The 23,788-nt window shown below is 50.4% G+C and overlaps 7 protein-coding genes across 7 annotated transcripts; 4 read left to right on the top strand and 3 right to left on the bottom strand.

The window, feature by feature from the left end:
• Positions 1-107: 107 nt before the first annotated feature.
• PpBr36_01194 (uncharacterized protein) lies at positions 108-2,470 on the bottom strand (the record flags this gene model as incomplete). Its single annotated transcript, XM_029888382.1, has 2 exons — positions 108-411; positions 1,116-2,470. The coding sequence occupies 2 exons, from the start codon at positions 2,468-2,470 to the stop codon at positions 108-110; spliced, it is 1,659 nt and encodes a 552-aa protein (XP_029752683.1).
• A 1,896-nt stretch (positions 2,471-4,366) lies between these two features.
• On the top strand, positions 4,367-5,138 carry PpBr36_01193 (uncharacterized protein; the record flags this gene model as incomplete). Its single annotated transcript, XM_029888381.1, has 2 exons — positions 4,367-4,453; positions 4,530-5,138. The coding sequence occupies 2 exons, from the start codon at positions 4,367-4,369 to the stop codon at positions 5,136-5,138; spliced, it is 696 nt and encodes a 231-aa protein (XP_029752676.1).
• Positions 5,139-5,825: 687 nt separating this feature from the next.
• PpBr36_01192 (uncharacterized protein) lies at positions 5,826-6,552 on the top strand (the record flags this gene model as incomplete). Its single annotated transcript, XM_029888380.1, has 2 exons — positions 5,826-6,059; positions 6,136-6,552. 2 exons carry the CDS (start codon positions 5,826-5,828, stop codon positions 6,550-6,552), a joined length of 651 nt encoding a protein of 216 aa, XP_029752677.1.
• Positions 6,553-6,867: 315 nt separating this feature from the next.
• PpBr36_01191 (uncharacterized protein) lies at positions 6,868-8,235 on the bottom strand (the record flags this gene model as incomplete). Its single annotated transcript, XM_029888379.1, has 1 exon — positions 6,868-8,235. The coding sequence occupies one exon, from the start codon at positions 8,233-8,235 to the stop codon at positions 6,868-6,870; it is 1,368 nt and encodes a 455-aa protein (XP_029752678.1).
• A 475-nt stretch (positions 8,236-8,710) lies between these two features.
• On the top strand, positions 8,711-9,588 carry PpBr36_01190 (uncharacterized protein; the record flags this gene model as incomplete). The annotated part of the gene is made up of 2 exons (XM_029888378.1): positions 8,711-9,248; positions 9,326-9,588. The coding sequence occupies 2 exons, from the start codon at positions 8,711-8,713 to the stop codon at positions 9,586-9,588; spliced, it is 801 nt and encodes a 266-aa protein (XP_029752679.1).
• A 264-nt stretch (positions 9,589-9,852) lies between these two features.
• PpBr36_01189 (uncharacterized protein) lies at positions 9,853-10,792 on the bottom strand (the record flags this gene model as incomplete). Its single annotated transcript, XM_029888377.1, has 4 exons — positions 9,853-9,907; positions 9,981-9,995; positions 10,094-10,182; positions 10,319-10,792. 4 exons carry the CDS (start codon positions 10,790-10,792, stop codon positions 9,853-9,855), a joined length of 633 nt encoding a protein of 210 aa, XP_029751556.1.
• A 975-nt stretch (positions 10,793-11,767) lies between these two features.
• Positions 11,768-17,858, top strand: PpBr36_01188 (uncharacterized protein; the record flags this gene model as incomplete). Its single annotated transcript, XM_029888376.1, has 11 exons — positions 11,768-12,082; positions 12,156-12,959; positions 13,027-13,123; positions 13,267-13,785; positions 13,858-15,033; positions 15,102-15,188; positions 15,283-15,443; positions 15,533-15,636; positions 15,767-16,752; positions 16,877-16,945; positions 17,536-17,858. 11 exons carry the CDS (start codon positions 11,768-11,770, stop codon positions 17,856-17,858), a joined length of 4,641 nt encoding a protein of 1,546 aa, XP_029751555.1.
• Positions 17,859-23,788: the final 5,930 nt, after the last annotated feature.

Genomic DNA, 23,788 nt, shown 5'->3' with positions numbered 1-23,788 from the left:
AAAATTTAGGCCAAAACAATCAAACGGTGCCGCCGCATTAGAAAAGGAGAAAAGATACAAGAAAACGCAGAACATGTTCCATTTGTTCCGGCGACAAAAGAAAGCCATCAGAGCCTAGGTGACATGGGGCCGCCGCCCTGCCGCAGCGAGTCTTGGAATATGAAACCCTGGGCCACCGGGCTGTGCTGAGCGGACGGGACGGCGCCGCCGTGAACCGGTCGCCACTGCCTCGATGTGAAAAAGACTGGGTGCAGGGACGCAGGGTCATTGGCGTAAAGGGCTGCGCCGCGGCCGCCGCCGTGGGGAGCCGCCGAGATGCCACTGCTGCCGGCTGACGGGCGTGGAGATGCCGCGGTGGCTGCCGTAGAACGATTTGTTGACATGGCCCCTGGGTTTGGCAGGACGACTGTACTGTTTTTCGTGTTTTTGACTTTTTTTTTTTTTTTTATATTCTTATGTCGATGGAACTCTGCTTCGGTGACCCCAGTCTGTAGACTTGGGGTAACTGTTTCAGTTGTGATTTGCTCAGAAAGAAAAAATATATGTACGAACCGACAAGTATTTGAATATCTTAATGGATCGCCAAAGTGCGTATTATTTTTTGGCTTTGAGAATGATTGCAAAATTGCTTGTCGTCATATGAAGCAGTAGATCAGCACAGTAATCACAATTGCTACGTCCCAGCTCGGTCAAACGTGCGTGCATGGGCTATTGTCTATCCGTACCTGTCTGCAGCCCCGCCTCGGCATTTTCTCCGCACACTGAACGCCAGCAAGCGCGGTGAGTTTTGATACATCCCGTTCCAGACTAAATGCCGAGCAAGGTACCAGCCATATCACCATGTCTATCTGCCATGAGCTATCAGCACAAATAGGTTCGACCACTCGTTAAGCGATGTAAACAAAAGTTGCCCCGGTCGCAGGGCCGTATCTTAGCTCGAGCAAGCCAGCAAGCTGTTATTACCATGTATGTCTACTTCTAGGGTATCATATTGTACAAGCGCTTCCAGATCAAGTCTAGAACCGCGCTGCATCAGATAAATACAAAATCCACACACAATTTTGTTTTGTTCTAAAAGTCTGGTTCTTTTTTGTCATTCCTTCTTCCTGGAAGACTTGGATTTGGACTTGGATTTATCCTTATCCTTGTCCTTCTCTTTTTCCTTGGACTTGTCCTTGGACCTCTCCTTGGATCGATCTTTATCCTTTTGTTTGTCTTTTGACTTATCTTTGGATCTGTCCTTCTCCTTCTCCTTTTCCTTTTCTTTGGATCTTCCCTTCTTAATGGCTTCAACGAGAGCCTCTACTTCCTGCAATTTTTCGGCCTCCTCATTTTCCTTTTCCTTCTGCGATTCGTCCTTTTTCATCTTGGCTCTCAACGCCATCTGTTCCTTCTCGGTCTTCTCAATCAAGGCATCGCTCGCCTCCCAAAGTTTCTTGGATGCTTCTTCGTCCTCAATGTCCTTCCTTGCAAAATCGACGATCCTGCACTCCTTCACCAGCTGCCCGCCAGGGATTCGGGATAGCTCTCCTTCCATGAGCGCGAAGAGGATGGACTGTGCCCCCATGTACGGGCTCTTGAGCAGCAGCCACGAGAAGAAGTAGCACGCCAGGTAGACGAACAAACCCCACAACGTGCCGCGGGAGATCCAGCGCGTCATGCCAGTGGTGCGACAGTAGCCCGGGTCGATGAATACGACTCGCGAGTTCATGGGCAGCTGGTCCGGCCGCTTGTAGGCGTCCAGATGCTTCTGGAAAGCCTTGCCGAACGTCAAGAGGGCAAGTTTGCTTCGCGCGTAGGCCGTACCGGGCGACCACTCGTCGGCGTCGATGGCTTTGCTCAGCGGCGGGGATGCAATGTAGGACGGACAAGTGGCCAGGACGACTCGCACGTCGCGGTCAAAGGGCTGCGCCTTGATTGCGGGGCTGAGGATGCTGAGGAGGTGGAAGTTGGCGAGGTAATTGACCATCCATACGCTCTCTATGCCCTCGGCGGTCTCTGTCCGCGGCTTCCCGGGCGGCGTGAGCGTGGCGGCGCAGAGCACGATGGCATCCAGACGCCTGGGAGGGGCGTTGTCGATCCACTTTGTCGCAAACTTTCGGATGCTGTACATGGATTCGAGGTCGACCTGCTCGGCATAGATCATGGTGTGACCTGCCCTCGAGCGCATGTCCTCAATGAATTCGACCAAGAACGGATCCGAGGGCGGCTGCTTGGTGAGCAAAACGACCTGTCCGCCTCGCTTGGCGATCTCCAAAGCCGCAGCTGCCCCGATGCCGGATGTACCCCCGGTAATCATGACAACCTTGCCGTGCATGTTACGCTCCGACAAGTTTGTGGCGCCGGTGCAATACCATTTGGTAAGCGCCAGGGCGGCTAGAGTGCTGCCGCCTTTGATGATGTTCCATGGCTCTGGCATCCATTCCGGGGCGCCATGATGGTAGACGTATGTGAGAAAAGGGATCGGCATGGTGATAACAAACTACCGACCATTTAAGCAAGCTATCCGGCCAGACTAGTTCTAGAGGGCAAAGCTTGTGTCGTACTGTTTTGTATGGAGCCGGCGTCACCGGTCATGTCATGACACCGAACAAGAGTGTCAAAGACCAACGGGTCAGTGCATTCAATGGGATATTAGCTCGATACTTTGATGTACGAGTCAAAGAGTCCTTTTTTTTCCCCCCTTTCTTGGAGATATTGTGCACTTGTTGTTTTTGTGAGACCTCTCCAAGTTCTCTCGGTTGAAGCAGTGCATGCATTCCTATTTTTTCGCTGCAAGGAAAGGACACAGCGCAGTTTCCACTCTGGGCTAGCTCAGACAGTACGATGAACCGTAAATGCGCACTGTCAAAGACAAGGGCAGCCATTAAACCGTTGATTGCTATTGCCCGTTATTAACCTCTGCAAAACAGCCAGCACATGTCTGGTGCCAAGTGTCTTCTCGGTGTCTTTCAGCGTCTCTTTTTACCTCTTCTATATTTATTCTTCATTTTTGATTCTTGTTTTGTTTTGTTGTTTTTTTTAACTTTGGGCGGCTGGTACTTAAGTATGCCACAGACACGTCGAAAAATCAACTCCAGTTAGCCTCCAGCACACCGTTGGTTTATTTGCCGTACTGTTTACAGTATAATGTGGGACACCGCCTCTGAGAACGTTCTGTTAAATCACTTGGCCAGCAGCACAATGAAATACATAGCCGCAAACCAAAACATCTGCAGCAATACCATCGCGACACGCTACGGAGTACGGAGTATCATCTCGGTCGAGAAGCTTCACTGACTGGGGCAAGCAGTGCGCTCGCGACAGGGGTGCCAATCACTCCGGCCCCGTCCTTGGCATCACTTTCTAGCGGCCCGCGGGCCACTTTGGGAAGGTGTCCGCTGTCGCAGAAGTTTGACCGAGCGGACAGCGGTAATGACTCGGGGCGGAACGGTCGAGTATTTTTTTTTTTTTTTTTCTATTTTTAACTGATTATGGAGAAGATGTACAAAGAGAGCAGAATGACGCACTGAGGGCTCCAAAATGATGCCAGACGTATAGTCTGCACGATGGCTTGTTTCAATGGATAGTGGACGATAGGGCATCCTGCCAGCTGCGCGTTGTGATGCTGTTGTCACGTACCCAGGTATTTAAAAGATCTAATCTGTACGAACATGATCAGAATAAATATGTGAGCCGCTACACTAACCATCCTGGCAATGCCCGGGCACGGGATACCATCTTGACCGCTGCCGAGCCGGGACAGTACGAGGTCCCATTCACCATCGGATCCGATCAAACAAGGCAGGCTCCACCACCAAGCAAGTGGCGTGCCTCACTGGATTTCAAATCGTCATAACTGAAGAAGCTCAAGTGGGGATTTGGAAGCAAAAAGAGGGGAAATCTACCCGGAATAAACTTAAACCAACGCAACCCGCCCTAAGCTTTTGGCAATGAGCATACCTTTGAATTACCAAATCTGTTCCAGCTTACTCATTGATCAACTCTGGGTTGCAGGGATGATTTCAACCTGTCGTCGGTGGTTCCGAGCTGATGTACAACATGACGTAAACATACCTACCGAATTCAGATAGCTTCCTTGAGCTATGTGTGTATGTAGGTATTATTATGGGGAACCTCTATGGATTGCTTCTGATAAACTATTGTCCCCCCGCCAGACATGAAAATCTATATAAATGTTTGTCACCTCACCTCGACTGTCCAATGCATCTCGGGACAGATCTTACTCTTCATGCAGATTTTAGACATCTTATTTGATACCCCGCTTTAAAATAACACGCAGCGTTCTGATTTAACTACGCCTTTTCTAAAAAAACCAAAACCTTTCAACACTTTTAGCCCCTTGGCATAAACACTATTCCACAAAATGGTCAAGAAAATCCTCGTCGTTCTCACCTCGGCCTCCGAGATGAAGAACAAGAATGGCGACACCAAGCCTACTGGTTGGTTCCTGGTGAGTCTGCCCTACCACCCACCATAACAGCTTGGGAGAACCCGTTGACTGATACCCCTCCTGCACCCTACCACAGCCCGAGTTTGCCCACCCTTACGACGAGTTCGCCAAGGCCGGCTACGAGCTCACCGTGGTCTCGCCCAACGGCGGAGAGTCCAAGCTCGACCCGGCTAGCATCGAGATGTTCAAGTCGGATGCCTCGTCCACGTCGTTCCTCAACAACCAAAAGGACCTCTGGGAGAAGACCAAGAAGCTGTCCGACTACGTCGACAAGGCCTCCGAGTTCGACGCCGTCTTCTACCCGGGTGGCCACGGCCCCATGCTGGACCTGGCCGTGGACGCGCAGTCGCAGAAGCTGATTGCCAACTTTTTCGAGGCTGGAAAGCCCGTCGCGGCCGTCTGTCACGCCCCGGTCGTCCTGGCCGACGTGAAACTATCCAATGGCGAGTACTTGGTCAAGGGCAAGACCGTCACCGGATTCACCAACAAGGAGGAGGAGATCATGCAGCTCGTCGACTACATGCCTTTCCTGCTTGAGGACAAGGTCAAGGCCAGCGGCGCAACCTTTGTCAAGGCCGATGAGCCGTGGGGAGAGAAGGTCGTGGTTGATGGCAACCTCATTACTGGTCAGAACCCGGCCAGCGCAAAGGCGCTGGGCGAGGCCCTGGTCAAGGTGTTGGGTTAAATGCACGAGATCTGGGTGCATGAAGTAATGATAAGCTTCTATATCATTTAATACAAAAGCTTAATCTGTGAATGGGACTCCTTTGTAGTATCCTCCTGATTTGTCAATAATCTAGCCATCTTGGAACAAGATTATTAGTGCACTACTTGCTTTGTGAGTGATATGATTGGTGATATTCGCAGAGACGCGCTGCCCCGAAACGTTAGCCCAGATCCAAGTGTGATCCGCCCCCCCCCCTTTTTTTTTAATAGAAAAGGGGAACATATGTGTGCGTAATCCTGTGGCGTGTCACCTCAATAGGTTGCCCTTACTACCATTACGCCGTGATTACGACTGGAAACTGGGTAGCGGTTGGCACTATTCAGGATTTCGGCTTGCTCGGGTGCGCGAGCAACGAAATTGTTGTTGGTGTAGCCTCAGAAAATCGCCATTCAAAACTAGCTAGTCAACCACTAGATGTCATAGTTTTGCCACCATCGTGATTGCATTTCGTTACCATTTCGATCCAGAGGGGGCAATGGCTTGGCTGTAGTCTCAGATGGCTTCGCCCTGCAAGAGATAAGAGGCATTCTTCAACCCGTTCCGACGAGAAGACCTGTACCGCTGAAGGGCAACGCCACTGTATTCGTCTGCCAGAAAGAGACTGAACAATTGCATCACTCCCACACACAAACAACTGCCGAAACAATGCATTCCAACACAGTCCTGTTCATGATTGCCACGGCGGTGGGCGTCACGTCGGCCGAACTCAACCTCTTCCCGGGCCATGCCGTCGTCCGACGCGAGGTCGCAGCTCGCCAGACTGGGATCCCCGCACTACCAAGTGCCACCGACCCTTGTCTGGCGAGCCTGATATCTATCTCCAAGACTCTACCGACACCTGGTGTTGATCTGCTATCCGCGCTTGCCTCCAACACTGAGGTATGTCTCCAATTTGTTCCGCATCTGTGGGCCTCGTTTCTTGACTTTGCTAACCTCTCTTGACCGTACCTACCAGACCAACCCATGTTCAATCACTGTTGCTGCCTCTGTGTCGGACAAGTTCAATTCATACACAAGCACTGTTCGTAGCTGGTACTCGAGCAACAGCGCCGCAATCAACTCGGTGCTGTCGCAATGTCCCAAGCTCAGCTCTCTGGCCGGTCAGTTGCCCGTCTGCACCGGCAAGGATGGCTCAAACAGTGCCGCTTCAACTACCACCAAGGCCTCTTCCGGCGCAGCCACTACTGGGCGTGCGACCGATGCGGGGTCAGGTGGTGCCTCAGCCGCGACGGCCAGTACCGGCGACAGTTCTAGCAACCCGGCAAGCGCGGTAGCATCCCTCACCAAATCCGGCTCAGGACCGCGGGAGACAAACTTTGTGGCGGGTGCAGTTGCTGCCATTGGATTTCTTGGCGTTGTCGCTGCCTTGTGAACTTGACATTAAGACGATTTTGCCCATATCAGCTAGGGAAGGGCGAGAAGCTGTTGAACTGCAAGCCCACCTTCGTTTCTGGAGAAGTAGGAGTGTTTGGCACTGTTGAAAGCCGTGTTGCTGCTTTAATGTTGAGAATAGCATAGTAGCACATAATGATCGGCCCTTTGAGGAAGATCATAATGGTTCAAGTCCATGCAAGTCTTTACCTCTTGTCATGTTTGATAAGACCGACGGCATCAAGTTGCTGCATGCCACCGTAACCGAGTCCAATGTGATATGGTGACAGTTAAACTGTGGAATAGTCAAGTCAATTCAGGGCGTGGCCATCTTCATCTTCATCATGGCAAGCTCTGAGCTCTTCGCCCAAGAGCCATCGGGCGTCTGCCGATACAGTAAAAGTCGACCTTCATCCCCGACACTACCCAAGATCTGCCCATCATCATCGAAGCCAACTCGCCAGACTGGTGTGCGATGGCTGTCAAGTTTCGACAACACATGCACCTGGTGTGTAACTTCGCCAGGCAGCCCAGTCATCGGCCGCTGTTCATTGGCACTGGAGATGGCCAACTCCGAGCCCAACATGGATTTAGCCTGCGGGATATTTGGCGTATGACCTGGGTGACTTTGCTGGAATTGATGGTGATTCCCAGAAGGATGAGGGGAATTATCAGAGGCAGTTCCGGAGCGAGAATGAGATATCGATTTTGATTCGTAAGCATTGCCACCAGCGCCCCCTTTGACCAAATCGTTCTCAGACCAAGTCTTTCCATCATTCGGGTCGAATGGTGTCTCCAGACGCACAACCCTCACGAAGCCATCCTGGCAGGCTGATGCTATAATGTCATAACCCCGGATGTTCCCGGGTGCCCATGCGACATCCCGAACTAACCCCCGGTGGCCCTCGATCTCGGCAGCAAGGTAGAACTCTCTTACCGCAGAGGCTCCTGCAGGGCCTGAAGAGTTTCCAGCCGATTCCCGCGAGCGATAGATGCGCACAGTTTTCATCGCCGCGACCACAAGCCCGAGAGAGTCTGTGGGAACACCAGCACGCAGTGCAGTGTAACATGGATCAGGGTTTGGATCGAAGCGGACGCGAAACGAAACCTCCTCGCCACGTGTGGGCCTGGGACAGACATTAAAACGCGCTATGGGGTTCCAGTCGGTCAGATTTTCTGGCAGCTCATTTTCAAGCACTTCCAGTTGGCCATCGGCTGCCAAAAGGGCCAAGTGAGAGTGGCGCGTCTCGTCGTTGTGACGGATGGAGAATGAGCGGTAGGAGCCGCCGCCGCCTCTGGACCGATGCTCATAAGCAGCCCTGGCGTTTTCCTTGTAGCGATGACTGAAACGTCGTCCTGGAGCTGCAGCAGCATCCTCGGCCCAGAGCTTGAAGCGCCCATCGATGCCAAGGGAGGCCAGGAGGTTGGGATATATAGTTGGCGGGAGCCACTGCAACTCCAAGATTTCTCCACCGTGAGCGGTCCAGTTGTCACAATGCCTCCAGATGCCATCTTGGTGTCGGTTGAAGACGCGGATCTTTCCGTCCACCGAGCCTGTTGCGCACCTGTCTCCGTAACTGTTGAAAGCCACAGCCTGGACAAGATCCTGGTGACCATGCTTCATAATCAGGTCAAATCTCGCCTGATCCTCCATTGGTGGAGGCTCCGTTACAGGTAGAGGCATTGTATAGAATAGATATTAACGTGCGCTATGGCTCTGTAATTTTACCATTTGTCAATCAACCTGATTGAATGTTGGGTGAATTTGGCTGTACCTTGCAATGAACCCTTGCTTGCTGGCGCAGCTTGTATACCAACCGATATTCGCTCCAGGGTTAGGGTCGTGTCGATCACTTTACCGCCTTCCTAACATGGACTAGAGTTGGTGAGCCTTCAGTGTACCTCCTCCACTTTATCTTCTGCTATCCATGTGTGGTGCACTATATGGAGCTTGGAATCCCGACTGCGGCTTGGATGCTTACCAGATCGTACTTGCCTTCATATGAAAGAATTTGAAAGTCTGGAGAACATAACCAAACTCAAGCTCCGGTCACCCAGAACCCACGCTGTGGCGATCCATCTGAAGTTTGCCGTCCTCCATATTCTCATCATTTGAATTCCTCCCCGGTCGCTCGCGCATCGGCGTCACGTCTTTCTCCATGTCAACCATCACAGCAACAGCACTGCAATCCGGGCAGCCGCCCATAATACCACTTTCCTTCAATGCCAACCAGCCCGAGACCATCCGCCTCTACCCACTATCGAATTACACGTTCGGCGTCAAGGAGACGCAGCCCGAGGAGGACCCTTCGGTGCTGGCACGCCTGAAGCGCCTGGAGGAGCACTACAACGCGCACGGAATGCGCCGCACCTGCGAGGGCATCCTTGTCTGCCACGAGCACAACCACCCACATATTCTCATGCTGCAGATCGCAAACGCCTTCTTCAAACTACCCGGCGATTATCTGCGACCGGAGGACGATGAGGTCGAGGGCTTCAAGGCGCGCTTGGATGAGCGGCTGGCACCCGTCGGAAGGCTGGGCGAGGGCGAGGAGGCTGGAGATTGGCAGATTGGAGATTGCCTTGCGCAGTGGTGGCGGCCAAACTTTGAGACCTTTATGTACCCATTCGTCCCGGCCCACGTCACGCGGCCCAAGGAGTGCAAGAAGCTCTATTTCATCCAGCTGCCAAATTCCAGTACGTGCGCGGATCCTCGAAAGCGCCATCATAGATATTTGATTATGCTAACAGCCCTGTTTCTTTCTCTAATACAGAGGTCCTGAGTGTCCCCAAAAACATGAAGCTGCTCGCGGTTCCTCTATTCGAGCTTTACGACAACTCTGCTCGCTACGGCCCTCAGCTGTCTGCCATCCCTCACCTACTCAGCAGGTACAACTTCGAGTTTGTCGACGAGCAAGGAAATGTGGTGGCGCAGACACCAGGTAGCGGCCCTGGCGAAGGTGACCACGTTCCAAAAACCAAAGTCCTCGCTGGCGGTGATGATGTGGATATGAAGCAGGAGAACGGCGCACACTGAAGAACCGAGGTTGTTTTTTTTTTCTCGCTACCTCTTCTTCATCTTCTTCTCTTGCTCGAGCAAATCGCTGGTTCAATATACATGGAACTGGAAAGGCGTTGGGAGTTATGGTAACAGGGGCACCTTGGCTTGATTCGTCTCATGTGTAGAAGACAAAAGGTCTGATACACATACTGCATCTACAAATCACAAGCATGGCGGAATGTGGGCGAGAAAATCAAAATATGCAAGTTCCTGACAGTCAATTGAAGCTGTGCTGACCAATTACATCTTCTCGCCTTGAATCGTGGCAACAATCTTGCGTTGATGCTTGGAAGCTCTGGATGCCATTATGGATATCGAGTGTTAGAAATCCTCGCAAAAAGGATGCGAGGGCGTCATGCTGTTCTTACCTGAATTCGAGATACCTATTCAAGATTAGGCAGGGTTAGTGCACTTCCTTGACTCTTATTTTTTTATACATAGTACGAAAACGTGATAAAATGAGACAGCAGACCGAACTCACCAGATTCCTTGCCAGGTTCCTGTTGCGAGTTTGCCGTTCGAGATCGGTATCGTAACAGAGGCTCCAACCAGTGCCGACTTGATGTGAGCCTAATCCAACAGATAACAGCCGTTCGGGGTGCACACAGCACAAGTCAGTAATCGGTATCACTTTCAGACCAGGGTCCCCAAGTAGCGCCCCCAACTTGCTGAGCATGGACATGGCACGTGAAAGCTGGAGACGAACCGGCATATCATCAGGACCCTCAGCGCTGTGCAGGTATAGAGATTCGCCCTTTGGACCAGCAGCAGGCGCAATGCGATCGAGAGCATTGCTCATATCCTCCCTCACGTCTTCATCCCAATTTTCGTTTAGGGAGAGCGCACAGCTTGTGTGCTGAACAAACAAGTTGAGCAAGCCAACCTTGTAGTTCTTGATCTCAGGAATCTCCTTCACCACCGTGTCAGTGATCAGGTACGAGCCCCGAGACTTCGCGGGCAGTGTGAATTGCTTCTGGAACCAGCTCATTTTGGCGGATGGGTGGGATGTGTAAGAAGACGGGCGATTGGCCGTTGACGACACCGTCAAACGCGAGAGGTTTCCGGTGAGGACTGCCAATGGCAAGGTGCAGAATATGTAATTGAAAATCGTGGGGAAGAAGGCGATGGTCAGGATAAGGACTAGTCCAACCGTGGTGGTGGTTTGATTCAGTGAAGGCATGAAAGGAAGCTCTTCAACATCGATAATGGATCAGGTACTGCGATGCAATTCATTCCATGTGGATCAGAAGCAAGAAGGAGAAAGCCCCGCCAAAGATGCTCCATTCCATCACGTCACGGTCGGCACGGCATCCCGCGACTGGCCTAACTTGGGAGCTCCGATATTCCAACCAAACTGTGGGGTCAATGTAGCTAAGGTTGTCTCTGATGTTGAGCACCGGTAGGAGAAACCTTTTTTTTTTTTTTTTTTTTTTTTTTTGGCTGTACGATCGTGGCGCTTAAAACATACCTTGGTGTTCCACGCGGTAGTGATAGTTACTTTAGTATGACTGATAGTCGATCATGGATAATTCAAATTGAATGGCAACAAACTAAAGGCTCCCCACGTACCTACTTTCAAAAGCAGCTATACCATCTGGTGCTTAGGTACCTACCCTTACCTGTTTGAGGGTCCATGGTATCTACTGGAATACGCTATTACTAATGCACAGGTTAGTGGAGGAAGCAAGGCATCCCGACCCACACGCAGCCTGCAGGCAGCTTCGGCAAGCCGTTAGCTCTGAGCCGCGAAAAGAGCTTGATTCAGTTCGTACCTCGATAGCCGTGGAGTCCAAGCTTGGTGCACCACATTCCGCAGTCTTGACATAATCCGATATCTGCGAACAAACATCCCAGAAAACTCCCAAACGATAGAGGTCAGCCATTTGAAACAACGAACGACAGATTTCACCTTTCGGTTCTTTTTTTTTTTTATTTTGACGACAGGCGGATCGCCAATTCCCACACAGCCTTCATATACCGACTTCCCGGGCTAACCGGACCAAATCGCAGCAGAAAGAGGACGCGCTGCTATCGCAACCCCAAGAACATCAGCACAAGCACACGCAGAACCAAAAGTCTTTGCAAACTCTATCGCCCGCAATCAGCCGCATCCAATGTCAACGCCGTAGAAAGAACACGTTAGCTACCAGGCGTCATGTACTTCGAGGACAATGCCGCCCAGAGGGTGATCGCCCAAACCGGCTCCTTTACCGGCTACAGACCTCTGCTGAACCTGGGTCATGGATATCTCAGCGCAACTGCCGACGCGCAACAACCTCTTTGCGGAAACGCCGAGGGATGGGGCCCGCTCAGCCCATACCGATATGACTTTACACCTTGCTTTATCGACGTATGGGTGGCTTCGGTGGCCGTCTTCGGCCTCGTATTTGGGCCTGTTGCTTTGTGGTGGTTGTTGACTAAGAAGGAGGCGGCCCCTGTGGGCAAAGGTCTACAATTCTGGACTAAGCAGGTAAGATTAACTTCGATTCATCAAAAGTGCGACTCGCTTTCGCTGTCATTGCTAACAGTTTTCTTGAGTATAGTCCATCCTAGTCCTCGTCATTGCCGACTTCTTTGCGCAACTCATCCTCCAGGTTATTAGCTACGGCAACATTGCTTACGGGGACTTTAGGGTCTGGTCAACACTACTTACGATATTGTCTCTCTTCGTCGTCTTCTCTATACAATGGGTTGAGCACGAACGTCAACGAAATGCCAACGGCATAGTCCTGCTGTACTGGTTGTTTCTCCTGATCTCCCTGGCTGTCAAGCTTCGGTCTCTGATCTCTCAACAAGTCTATGCCTCCGATCTCAAATACTTCGTTGTCTACACTATCGGGGTTGGTCTTTCGGCACTCGATTTTCTCGTTGAATGGTTATGGCCTAGGAAGCGGAGCTTTTATTCGGCTATCGCGGACGAGGATGAATCGCCATCAGAATATGCGACTATTTTCTCGCAACTTACCTTTTCGTGGATGAGCCCCATGATGAAGTATGGGTTCAAGAATTATATCACTCAGGAGGACCTGTGGCCTCTTGGAAGCCGGGACACATCCAGAGCCACTGGGGGTGCTTTCGACAAAGCTTGGCAGGCGCAGTTGAAGCGCAAAAAGGGTCCTTCCTTGTGGCTGGCTATTTTCAAGGCATACGGTGCTCCTTATGCCGTGGCAGCTCTTTTCAAGTTGTGCAACGACATCTCGGCCTTCGTTCAACCTCAGTTGCTGAGGTACCTTATTTCATTCATCGAGTCATATGAGTTTAAGGAGAAAGAGACCGAGCCCGTCATCAAGGGTGCTGCTATTGCGTTGGCTATGTTTGGTGTCGCTATCTTCCAGACAGCTATGATCGTAAGCTCTGCTTCCTTGCGTGCTATGTCGTTAAAAGGAATTGGTCCTGTTTCTAACAATGTCTCAGCATCAATACTTTCAATCAGCCTTCGTCACTGGTATGCGGATCAAGGGCGGCCTGACATCTGCCATCTACCGCAAATCCCTGAAGCTTTCGAATGAGGGTAAGCAATTTTATAACACTCTCGCTCAGGCTCTTGGAAGCAAATGACAAACTGGCTCACTGCACTCGTCATTATTGATCCGTCTTTTCGCCAGCTTTGCGTTGAATTAACAAACTCACTAACTCGCCCGTGCCTTATGACAGGCCGCTCCTCGAAAACCACTGGAGACATTGTCAACTACATGGCTGTTGATGCCCAAAGATTGCAAGATCTGACGCAATTTGGCCAGCAGCTGTGGTCTGCTCCGTTCCAGATCTTGATCTGCATGTTGTCGCTCTACCAGTTAGTTGGGTGGTCAATGCTGGCGGGCGTCGGAGTTATGATCTTTATGATTCCTATCAACGGTTTCATCGCGCGGTACATGAAGGGCCTTCAAAAGATTCAAATGAAGAACAAGGATGCCAGGAGTCGCCTGATTGCCGAGATCATCAACAACATGAAGAGCATCAAGCTATACGCTTGGGGATCTGCATTCATGAACAAACTTAACTACGTCAGGAACGATCTCGAACTGAAGAATCTCAGAAAGATTGGAGCGGGTCAGGCTCTAGCCAACTTCACATGGAACACTTCGCCGTTCCTGGTGTCGTGCCTGACTTTCACCGTCTTTGTGCTGACACAGGATCGGCCCTTGACATCAGACATCGTCTTCCCTGCTCTCGGTAAGGCATAAATCCACCAACCCGTAGGTATGTATCTTTTGTGGTGATCAGAGTTAACGTTGAGAAAACTAGCGCTGTTTAATCTGCTCACCTTCCCGCTTGCCATGCTACCCATGGTCATCACATCGGTTGTGGAGGCTACAGTTGCAGTCACCCGACTGAATGCATACCTCACCGCCGAGGAGACTCAGCCTGACGCAACAGTCCTCTATCCAAGCGTCGAGGAGCTAGGTGAGGATACGGTAGTGGTACGGGATGGAACCTTTTCTTGGAATCGCCACGAAGATAAGCATGTGCTCCGTGACGTGAACTTCACTGCCAGCAAAGGAGAACTGTCATGTATTGTTGGCAAGGTCGGCTCCGGCAAGTCTTCTTTCCTGCAAGCTATAATGGGAGATCTCTGGAAGGTCAAGGGCCATGTGGAACTCCATGGCTCTGTTGCATACGTTGCTCAACAGTCTTGGATCATGAACGCCACTGTCAAGGAGAACATTATCTTTGGTTATCGGTACGACTCGAACTTCTATGAGCAGACTGTCAAGGCATGCGCACTTTTGGACGACTTCTCTGTACTACCTGACGGCGACGAGACAGTTGTTGGCGAGCGTGGCATCTCTCTGAGTGGAGGTCAAAAGGCCAGGGTTGCTCTAGCACGGGCTGTCTATGCCAGGGCAGATGTTTACTTGATCGATGATTGTTTGTCAGCAGTTGATTCTCACGTCGGACGGCACATTATCGACAATGTCCTCGGCCCCAACGGACTTCTCAAAACTAAAACCCGTATCTTGGCCACGAACTCGATTCCGGTTCTTCTTGAATCTGACTATATTTGCATGCTGCGCGACGGCGAGGTCGTCGAAAAGGGCACTTACACTCAGCTTATGGCTATGAAGGGATTGGTTGCTGAGCTTGTCAAGACTATCAGCAAGAATGAGCCCGCTTCCCCATCTTCGCCTGCTTCCTCGAGTGGCTCCAACAGCGAGACTTCTACCATGATTGATGCCACGGCTACGAGCCAGACCAAGGAAGATCTTGAACGGGCTCAGGAATCCAGCATGACCCTCGAGGCCATCAAGCCGGCGGGCTCGGCGACAAAGAAGCCTAGGCAAAACAGCATGGGTACTTTGAGAAGGCCAAGTACTGCCAGCTTCAGGGGAGGGCGTGGCAAGTTGACCGACGAGGAGGCAGACGGAAGCCGGACCAAGCAGGCCAAGGAACACTTGGAGCAGGGCAAAGTGAAATGGAGCGGTAGGTTATTACCACAGCCCCAACTTGATACCATGGAGTCTGAAGTGCTTGCTAACCGACATCTGAAGTCTATATTGAATATGCCAAAACCGCAAACTTGGTCGCTGTCTGCGTCTACCTTGTGTCTCTTGTTGCTGCACAGACAGTAAGCGTCGGTAAGTGAAAACTCGTATGAGGCCCAAGCTGCCAGCCTCTGCAAATTGTTTTTATTCATTGCCTAAGTAGATGCTAACTGTCTGATACCATCAGGTGGGAGTGTCTGGCTCAAGCATTGGGGTGACGAGAACGCTAAACTGGGCCGCAACGATGCCGTTAGCAAATACATCGGAATCTACTTCCTGTTTGGCTTTGGATCTTCACTACTCACGCTTATCCAGACGCTCATTCAATGGATTTTCTGCTCTATCGAGGTAGGTCCTCTTGGTGTCTGCCAATCATTATATGGGCTAGAACTTAGTTTGCGAGCCGGGGCTGACTCGTAATGTGGTTTAACACATAGGCATCGAGGATATTGCATGAACGCATGGCCACGGCTATCTTCAGATCTCCTATGTCTTTCTTCGATGTTACACCCGCTGGCAGGATCCTCAACAGGTTTTCTAGGTGAGTTGTGGGGTTTTTTTTTTTCCCTTGCCTCGCGACCTCTCCACTAGTTCAACAGTGCATACCTCCGTACGCTGTCCACTCAAGAGACTTTTCGCTGACTCTGGGCACCTTCTCTTGTCACACATAGTGATATCTACCGCGTGGACGAGGTCTTGGCCCGCGCTTTTAACATGTTATTCGTCAACTTGGCCAAGTCCGGTTTTACGCTCGTGGTTATTTCGATGGCCACGCCGCCTTTTATCGCTCTCATCATCCCGCTCGGCTTCACGTATTACTGGATTCAGCGATACTATTTGCGGACTTCGCGCGAGCTCAAAAGGCTGGACAGTGTCAGCCGCAGCCCCATCTATGCCCATTTCCAGGAAACTCTCGGCGGCGTCTCGACCATCCGCGCGTTCCGGCAGCAGTCTAGGTTTGAGCTGGAGAGTGAGTGGCGTGTGGATGCCAACCTGCGAGCCTACTTCCCTTCGATCAGCGCCAACAGGTGGTTGGCCATCCGTCTCGAGTTCATTGGAGCGCTGGTCATTTTGTCAGCCGCCAGCTTCGCTGTCATCTATGTGTCAGTTGGTTATCAGCTGAGCTCCGGCTGGGTAGGCTTGGCCATGTCCTATGCCCTCCAGATTACTACTTCGCTCAACTGGATCGTGCGCCAGTCGGTCGAGGTTGAGACCAACATTGTCTCGGTCGAGCGCGTTCTTGAGTACGCTCGCCTGCCTAGCGAAGCTCCCGAGATCATCCACCGTAACCGACCTCCAGTTAGCTGGCCGGCCGATGGTGCTGTCGAGTTTGTCAACTACAGCACCCGTTATCGACCTGGACTAGACCTGGTGCTCAAGAATATCAATCTTGACATCAAGGCACACGAGAAGATTGGAGTCGTGGGTCGGACGGGAGCAGGAAAGTCATCGCTCACATTGGCTCTCTTCCGCATCATTGAAGCGGACAGCGGACACATCAGCATCGACAATGTGAACACTTCCACCATCGGATTGCTCGACCTCCGTCGGCGCCTTGCCATTATTCCTCAAGACGCGGCTCTGTTCGAAGGTACCATCAGGGACAACCTCGACCCAGGACACGTGCATGATGACACGGAGTTATGGAGCGTGCTTGGTGAGTATATGCTCCTGCATAGGGCCCCAATTTGGGCAATGTGTCTATGGGATCTGGCCATTCAGATGCAAATGCGGTCTCCATGTCTTCTGTCGTCACTCACTAATACACCTTTCTATATTAGAGCACGCCCGTCTAAAGGAGCACGTGTCCAGCATGGAGGGAGGTCTAGAGGCCAAGATCAACGAAGGAGGTAAGTCATAATAAGCCACAAGTCCCATATGTGTTTCTGGTCCTTTCCCGCTTTTTCGCTTTGCATCGGTTCTGTGTTTCCGTGGTGGTTATGAGCCGCTCCGCATCGTCCAACCAGCAATCGGCGTGCTGCTCTGCACCAACCGTGAGAAACCAAAGCTTTATAGAATCACACCCCGCCACCCTCCATGATTCTCAGATTGAACCATTCACGTCAAATCGTTTCTCGTTGATGTGGTACACGGCTCATCGTGTCTTGGACCGACAAGCACGACAGTTGCCCCCCACAGATACTTGAGCGAAAGCCCCGCCAGTTATATCATCTCTCGGATTCAGCGGTTTAAGCCGCAGAGAGACATCCACCCATCCTACATTTGCATCTTCCTTGCCACCCCTTCTACCCACTAGCACAATGTACAAAGTCCCTTATTCCCCCCCAGCTTTTCTGCACTTGTCATTACACTGGAGATCGCGCAAGTTAGCGTCAACCGGCAACTAGAACTCAGTATTCGATTAGTTCACACGGCTTAGCTGCCTACAGCATTTCGATGAGGCAAATACACTAATTATATCTCGTGACTTGAAATACAGGCTCCAATTTGTCACAAGGACAAAGACAGCTAGTCTCGCTGGCGCGTGCGATGTTGACGCCTTCGAACATCTTGGTACTGGATGAAGCAACGGCAGCTGTCGATGTACAGACGGATGCGCTACTGCAGGCGACGCTGCGCTCATCACAGTTTGCGCACAAGACTATCATCACTGTGGCGCACCGCATCAACACAATCCTGGACAGCGACAAGGTGGTTGTGCTGGACAAAGGGGAAGTGGCAGAGTATGGGTCGCCGCAGGAGCTCATTGCCAAGAAGGGGCAGTTTTACTCGCTGGTCAAGCAGGCCGGTCTGACTGACTGACAGGCTCGGAAGCCGCAGTAAGCGAATTTGTTTTGAAAGCGGGGGTTGTTGGCGGATGTCGTCTCGATGTAGGTGACGCAAGCGTTGCGATACTTAGCTAACCTACCTTACTTGCCTGTGCTTATCAGGCAGTCTATGTCACTTGACTGGTTTTAGTCAAGTACGTGGGTGAAGGCTAGACAGGGCGGACTAAGTTTATGTGACTTGACGGTATTTTCGTTGTTATCATACTGCCAGCTGTGTATTCTTAGATAGAATGTCATATAAAAGAGAGTATTATAACTAGTTTTAGACGACCATTAACACCCATGGGGCAGCGCAAGCCGTGTCCGAGGCCAAGGTAAAGCGACATGGGTCGTCTCCGGTATTGGTCGAGTGTTTTGGTGCCGAGAGATGATGCAAGCCAATGAAATATGGCTCATTCACAACATGGAACCAGTCAATTTCGAAATTGCGGAAAAGCAACAGTGATGGGGTTTACAATTTATCCAATCTGGCTCGACTGGTCACCCCTCTTCTCCTACTGCTGGAAGCCGACGGCACTTGGGCCGTAGTATTGTTGCCTAGCAAGCTGGCTTTTGGTTCAGGTCATCCCAGGCAGATAAGCCGCCCTCAACCCCCCCTCTGGTTTAGCCAAATGTTTATTCTGTCATCACGGGGCCTTGAGAGCAACCAATTCAAGAACTCCGAATCCATTCTTTGGGCAAACACCTCGAGCCGCCATGCAGCAGCCACAATAACGACCGGCCCCTCTATTCTTGCTTATTGCCTTGGGCAATTTGAATACAAGTGTTGGGTAGACATGTATACATATGTAAGGGTGGTGTTATATGTATGACGACTTGTCAGCAACCAAGGCCATGACTGCAGGAGCCACACCTCCTCTCTATTTGGCTCGTGTTCAAAATACGACTATACCTACTGTAGACCTATCAGAAGGAACCCTTGTACTTGGTAAAGACGAGCCTCGATTGATGCACTAGTGAAAAACGAGATGTTTATTTGATATATATTTATTCATTTTCTTTGCTTGCTTTTCCTGTTTCCCCTGGAGGGTGGGCCTCTACACCGAAAAAGGTGAACCGTCCGTCATCTGTCAGTGACACACATACTCGGGGCTGTCACTTCGGATTCCGACGTAGCATACGGGAGGGGGAGGCCAAGGGTCGTCAGTCAGCTCAGTGAGACGAGGGGGGACTTGAGGTAGCGGTTGGTTAAACACATGTATGGGATATTCCCCTGGGAGGCAACCTCTGCAACTGTCCGTCCTGCCCACAGCTCTAGCCTAGCTGACCTCTCTATCCCTTTTTCCTCTGTTTTTTTTTCCGCGACATGGCAAAGATCAACATCGTCTGTGCTCGTTTGTAGAGGGGGAAAAAAAGGGGTCTTCTATGTAGGAGTCGGCCCTTACATGTCATTATTCTCCACAAACGAGGCCAGGATATGCATGGACGGCGTCCCTGCAGCAGGTAAAAAAAAAAAGAATTGCGCCGGGAGGAAATGAGAGGCGGCTGAAATCTCTTGGACGATAAGGCAGAATCATCGAGGTCTGATCTAACCGAGGATATAAGAGGGAAAAAAAGAGACCAGATTACATAGGAAAAAGAAGGGTGACGATGAAAAAGAGCGATACAGAAACAGTGAATCCCGCCGGGTCCAGAGCCGAAGTCGACCCACAACTACCAATGTGACGGTGATGGTGACGGTGATGAAAGGGGGGGTGGTGTGTGTACGTAGCTAGTTTGCCGAGGGGGTGGATAGGCGCAATGGCGTGTTTGGCTCTTTCATGACCGGTCTATAAGCCGATACACCGAGTCCACGCGATAGGTAAATCAGACTCCGGCTTTTTGGTGACCGAAAAGCACGACAGGACTGATCCTTCAGCGGCATTTGCTTTGAAACCTTGTCTATGGAGCTGAAGGACCCAGCTCCATATCCATTCCTTGTCGCGGCTGGGGGCTGCAGAGGTGCAGCATCGAGATGTCATGTGAACACACACTATGATCAAGGTTCGATTTCTTATACAAAGAATCAGTCCAAGCAACCCAACCCCACAACTTTTGTAGGATTTGATTTGATTTGATTTGATTTGATTTGATTTTTTTTTCTTTTTCTGTTTCTGTTCGCCCCTCAGTAGTTCTTGACTATTTTTCTCCACACGCGATTGTACAGTACGCAGTACGAAAGTACGAAGCCAGTATAGTACGTACTGTAGTTCTAGAACTGAGTGTGTGTGTGGATGTGGCTTGAGAATTGAATCGCCGCCTGCAGGTTACCTTCAGACTCGTCGATCAAGAAAGACAAGACGACAGCTTACTATGTACGGCGCCAGCGCCCGCGCCCTTTTACCAACATGCCTGTTTGGGCGTAAAGTTGCTGTCAGAGGCTCTTACCAGAATCCAATGACACAAGGCGAGGGACCCCTCACAAGAAGGAAAGAGCTTTGGACGACGCCCGGATAAAATCCGCCGCAGGGTGGCAGCACGGTGGGCGTAGTGTGGGGGAAAGCCAAGGTGGGCTCCAAAGCAAAGGCCCTCTCTCTCCCTCGGGGTCTTTGCCCAGTATGGCTTGGTACTGCTGCTAAGGTATGGGTAACATGCCAAAATAGCATGGCAAGCATGCGCAGCGACTTTGCCCTTGCTCCGATCAGCCGCAGCAGCTGCTTTCCGATGCCAAGATATCTGTCACATTTGAAGGGGTAAAAGAAGGGGAAGTAGCTTCCGTGTCAGAAGAGAACAGAAATAAACAGATAAAATAAAACAAAATAAATCAAAATCAAGAATATGCGAAGTGGTGATCGGTCCCGGTCTCGCCAAGCCCGTTCCTCCCCGTCTCCTTGGCCTGTGCGATGTTGCTTCTTTTGCTGGGGCGTTTTTTTTTCTCTCTTCTTTTTCTCTTCCTTCCCCTGTGCTTGTGACTGCCCCTCCCTTGTCTTTGGTGGTGCATGACTGGACTTTTTTTTCCCTCATTGAAGGCGCAGCAGGCATGCGAAAAAAAAAGGAAGTAGAGGAATACAAGGATTCGATAGCTTGTCAGCGACCCGGGGGAACACGATAGGTATGACAGATTAAATCGCTGTGGTGAATCATCACACAAGCGGCTGAACCTGGTGATGCTCGGATGACTTCAGGTGGTGATGTGAATATAATTACATACAGATAAGAAAAAGAGTATATATATATTGCAAGAAAACAAATACAGTGTTACTTCTGTTGTCTAGAACTGTTACCAACGATCCTTGCAGAGTCTTGTGCATTACTGCACCTTTCAAACGTCGCCCCTCTCACTGCCAAGACAACGTTGACCAAAGAACTGTCCGATGACGGTTTTTTTTTTTTTTTTTTTCTTTTTTCCCAACTTGGACGACATGACCTCCTACCTGCCAGAACAAACTCTCCCGATTTGCCAGACTTCCGGTAGCTCCGGCGTCTATAGTCAAATTGTAAGCGAGGGCTACGCGAGACCAAGCAAGCTGTCAAAAAGGAAAGATTCCTGGCCTATAAAAAGGGCCGTAAGAGAGGCGGGGGCCGCCTGAGATTCGCCCTATATCAGATAGCATATATACAGTGTCGCGTATCCTAGGTGCTTAAAATACGTAGATCCCAGATCCTGGACCAAACAGGTGTCAGGGAACATAGTATTTGATGTTTGATCAGTGGATTAAAATATGATTAAAAAAATAAGAGGAAATGAAATAAGAAACCCCCCGACGCGTGACTGCAATCATACTGCGTAATAGGTATGACAGTTACCAAGTGCAGGTGGATATCAAGTATTAATGGTTAGTTTGTTTGGTTATTCAACTTCATCAGAACTATAGTAAAATACCACCCCAAGCTGCGGTTCGGTTAGTAGCTTGGCCGTTTCCGTTGATATCGCCCAGTACCGAGAAGGCTGTGACGACTCCAAGATAATAAATAGTACTGCGGTAGTGTTCAGAAAGCGGCGGATTTATTATGTTTCCCAAGGCGCCAAGGAACAAACGAGCTATAAAAGCAACGTTATACGTGACGCCTGGGAAATTACTATGGATATTATCAGTAACAACCCTTTACAACAAAACCTACATCTTCCACGTAACTCGTCCAAAGATGTAGCGACCAGCGACATTAATGCCCATCCTAAGCCTGGTTGAGATTGGATCTCGGGGTCAGCTTTTGCGACAATCGGGCGACCATTTCCCGCCAGCCGCTTTGCACCTTTCATCGGGGACAAATCCTTTGCCTTGGCTTTGTCCCGAACAACACCTTGGTAAAGTCAGCCTTTCTTTGATTGATACTCCGCACATATGGGGGGGGTAGGGTGCTGTAGAGGCGGTCAGAGAGTATTGGAAGAATAACCAAGATCCCTACCTAATTTCAGGACAAGCTTGGCCAGCACCGTTTTCTCGTGCGCAATCGCATGGGTCCCCCGGTGGTTGACCCAGATATGCACCATTCGAATATGTACCTAGTAATGGGATTCAAAGTGCTAGGACGCTCCACATCTGCCCCTGGGAGATTGAATGAAGGGCACGTTGCAGCGTCTCGACTCTCTGCTTGGGCAACCAAATCAACCAGTACTACCTACCAGTAAGCAGAGAACTTTGTGCGTAGTATCTACGTATACCGTCTGGACCGTCTGGACCGTATGTTCTCATTGTGCTCAGCATGAAACAACCCCTAAAACCTGCACAACTATGATAGGAGTGCGTGGTTGTGCTTTTGCTGGATAAATTGTGCCAGCCAGGTCGCTAAAATATTGCTTCTGCAATAGCCATTTCCTGCCGAGTCAAAATACTCCAAACCACTAGTAGTAGGTCATGCCCCATACTGTATGAGCATCGAGTTGCTCTTGACGTTTCCACTCGATGGGCTGGTGGTATGGTCCCCATGACTTGTCGCAATCGATTCAATGCCCACTTATGGTCTTGACAGCTTCAATGGCGTCAAAACGTCCAGGTGGCTGGGAAGCGAGTTTTCCATCCTGGCCTGGGGACCCTGTAATCCCGTCACGTGATATCGCCAAACCCAACCCGCCCATGCCGGCCGGCCCTTGTGTTCGTACCGGAGTTGGAAGTATCAGCACATACTTCATGTAGTAATTAATGCTTGTCCAAAGAGGGGAGAATACCTTCCGCAACAAGCAAGACTCCACTGCCACGAGAAGGGCGGGCATACGTAATTCCTACAAACTTACAGTACAGTACTACTGTACAGTGCTGTACCAGTAATATCATTTTGCCTCATTGCCTGGTTCTCGGTAAAGTCGCAAAAACACAACCAGACTCGGTCCAAGTTTGGGTCGGTATCTTTCGGGGCGAGGAAAGAAACCGTATGGGTTACTGAACCGACCAGAACGGAGGGATGCATTTCTGATGATGATAAAATTCAATCATTCCGAGGCAGGTCCTAATAAGTCTAGGTGCTTATGAGAACAGTTCAGGGGGTATTTTGGTTTAAAGATTTCAATTGAGATTTTTACCGTTACTTTCGAAAAGGGAAACAAGGTATTGTCCCGGGACCCGAAGAATGCTAGCGACAAGAGATGTTACGGTCTTACGGCGATCATGAATCTGACAGGAATATGCTTGCCGTTTTGAAATCAGGTGAACCCCTTGATGGATCCCGAAAATTGCCCAGGATGCCATGGGTTGGGTGAGCTCTCCATTTCAACAGAGTTAATTACAACAATGTCCATAAGATTTGGGGTGCCCATGGCAAATTAAGTGAAATAGGATTTAAAAAAGAAGAGACGAACATCTCATGGCTAAGCCATTCTTAAAACTGAGGGCGGAGCCAATTTGACGCTGACTCTGGTTTGATAATTCGGAAATGCAGGTTCATTCATGCAACGAAAATTGTTCCTGGGTCCGATAAAAAAGCAGACAGACAAGGTGTCCAAGGTACCAAGAGGTACAAAGAACCTTTTTTTTTTTTTTTTTTTTTTTT

Source organism: Pyricularia pennisetigena, chromosome 2 (assembly GCF_004337985.1).
Source record: "Pyricularia pennisetigena strain Br36 chromosome 2, whole genome shotgun sequence".
In the NCBI taxonomy this organism is placed as follows: domain Eukaryota; kingdom Fungi; phylum Ascomycota; class Sordariomycetes; order Magnaporthales; family Pyriculariaceae; genus Pyricularia; species Pyricularia pennisetigena.
The sequence above is the reverse complement of the archived record's forward strand: the minus strand, read 5'-3'. Positions and strand labels throughout refer to the sequence as shown.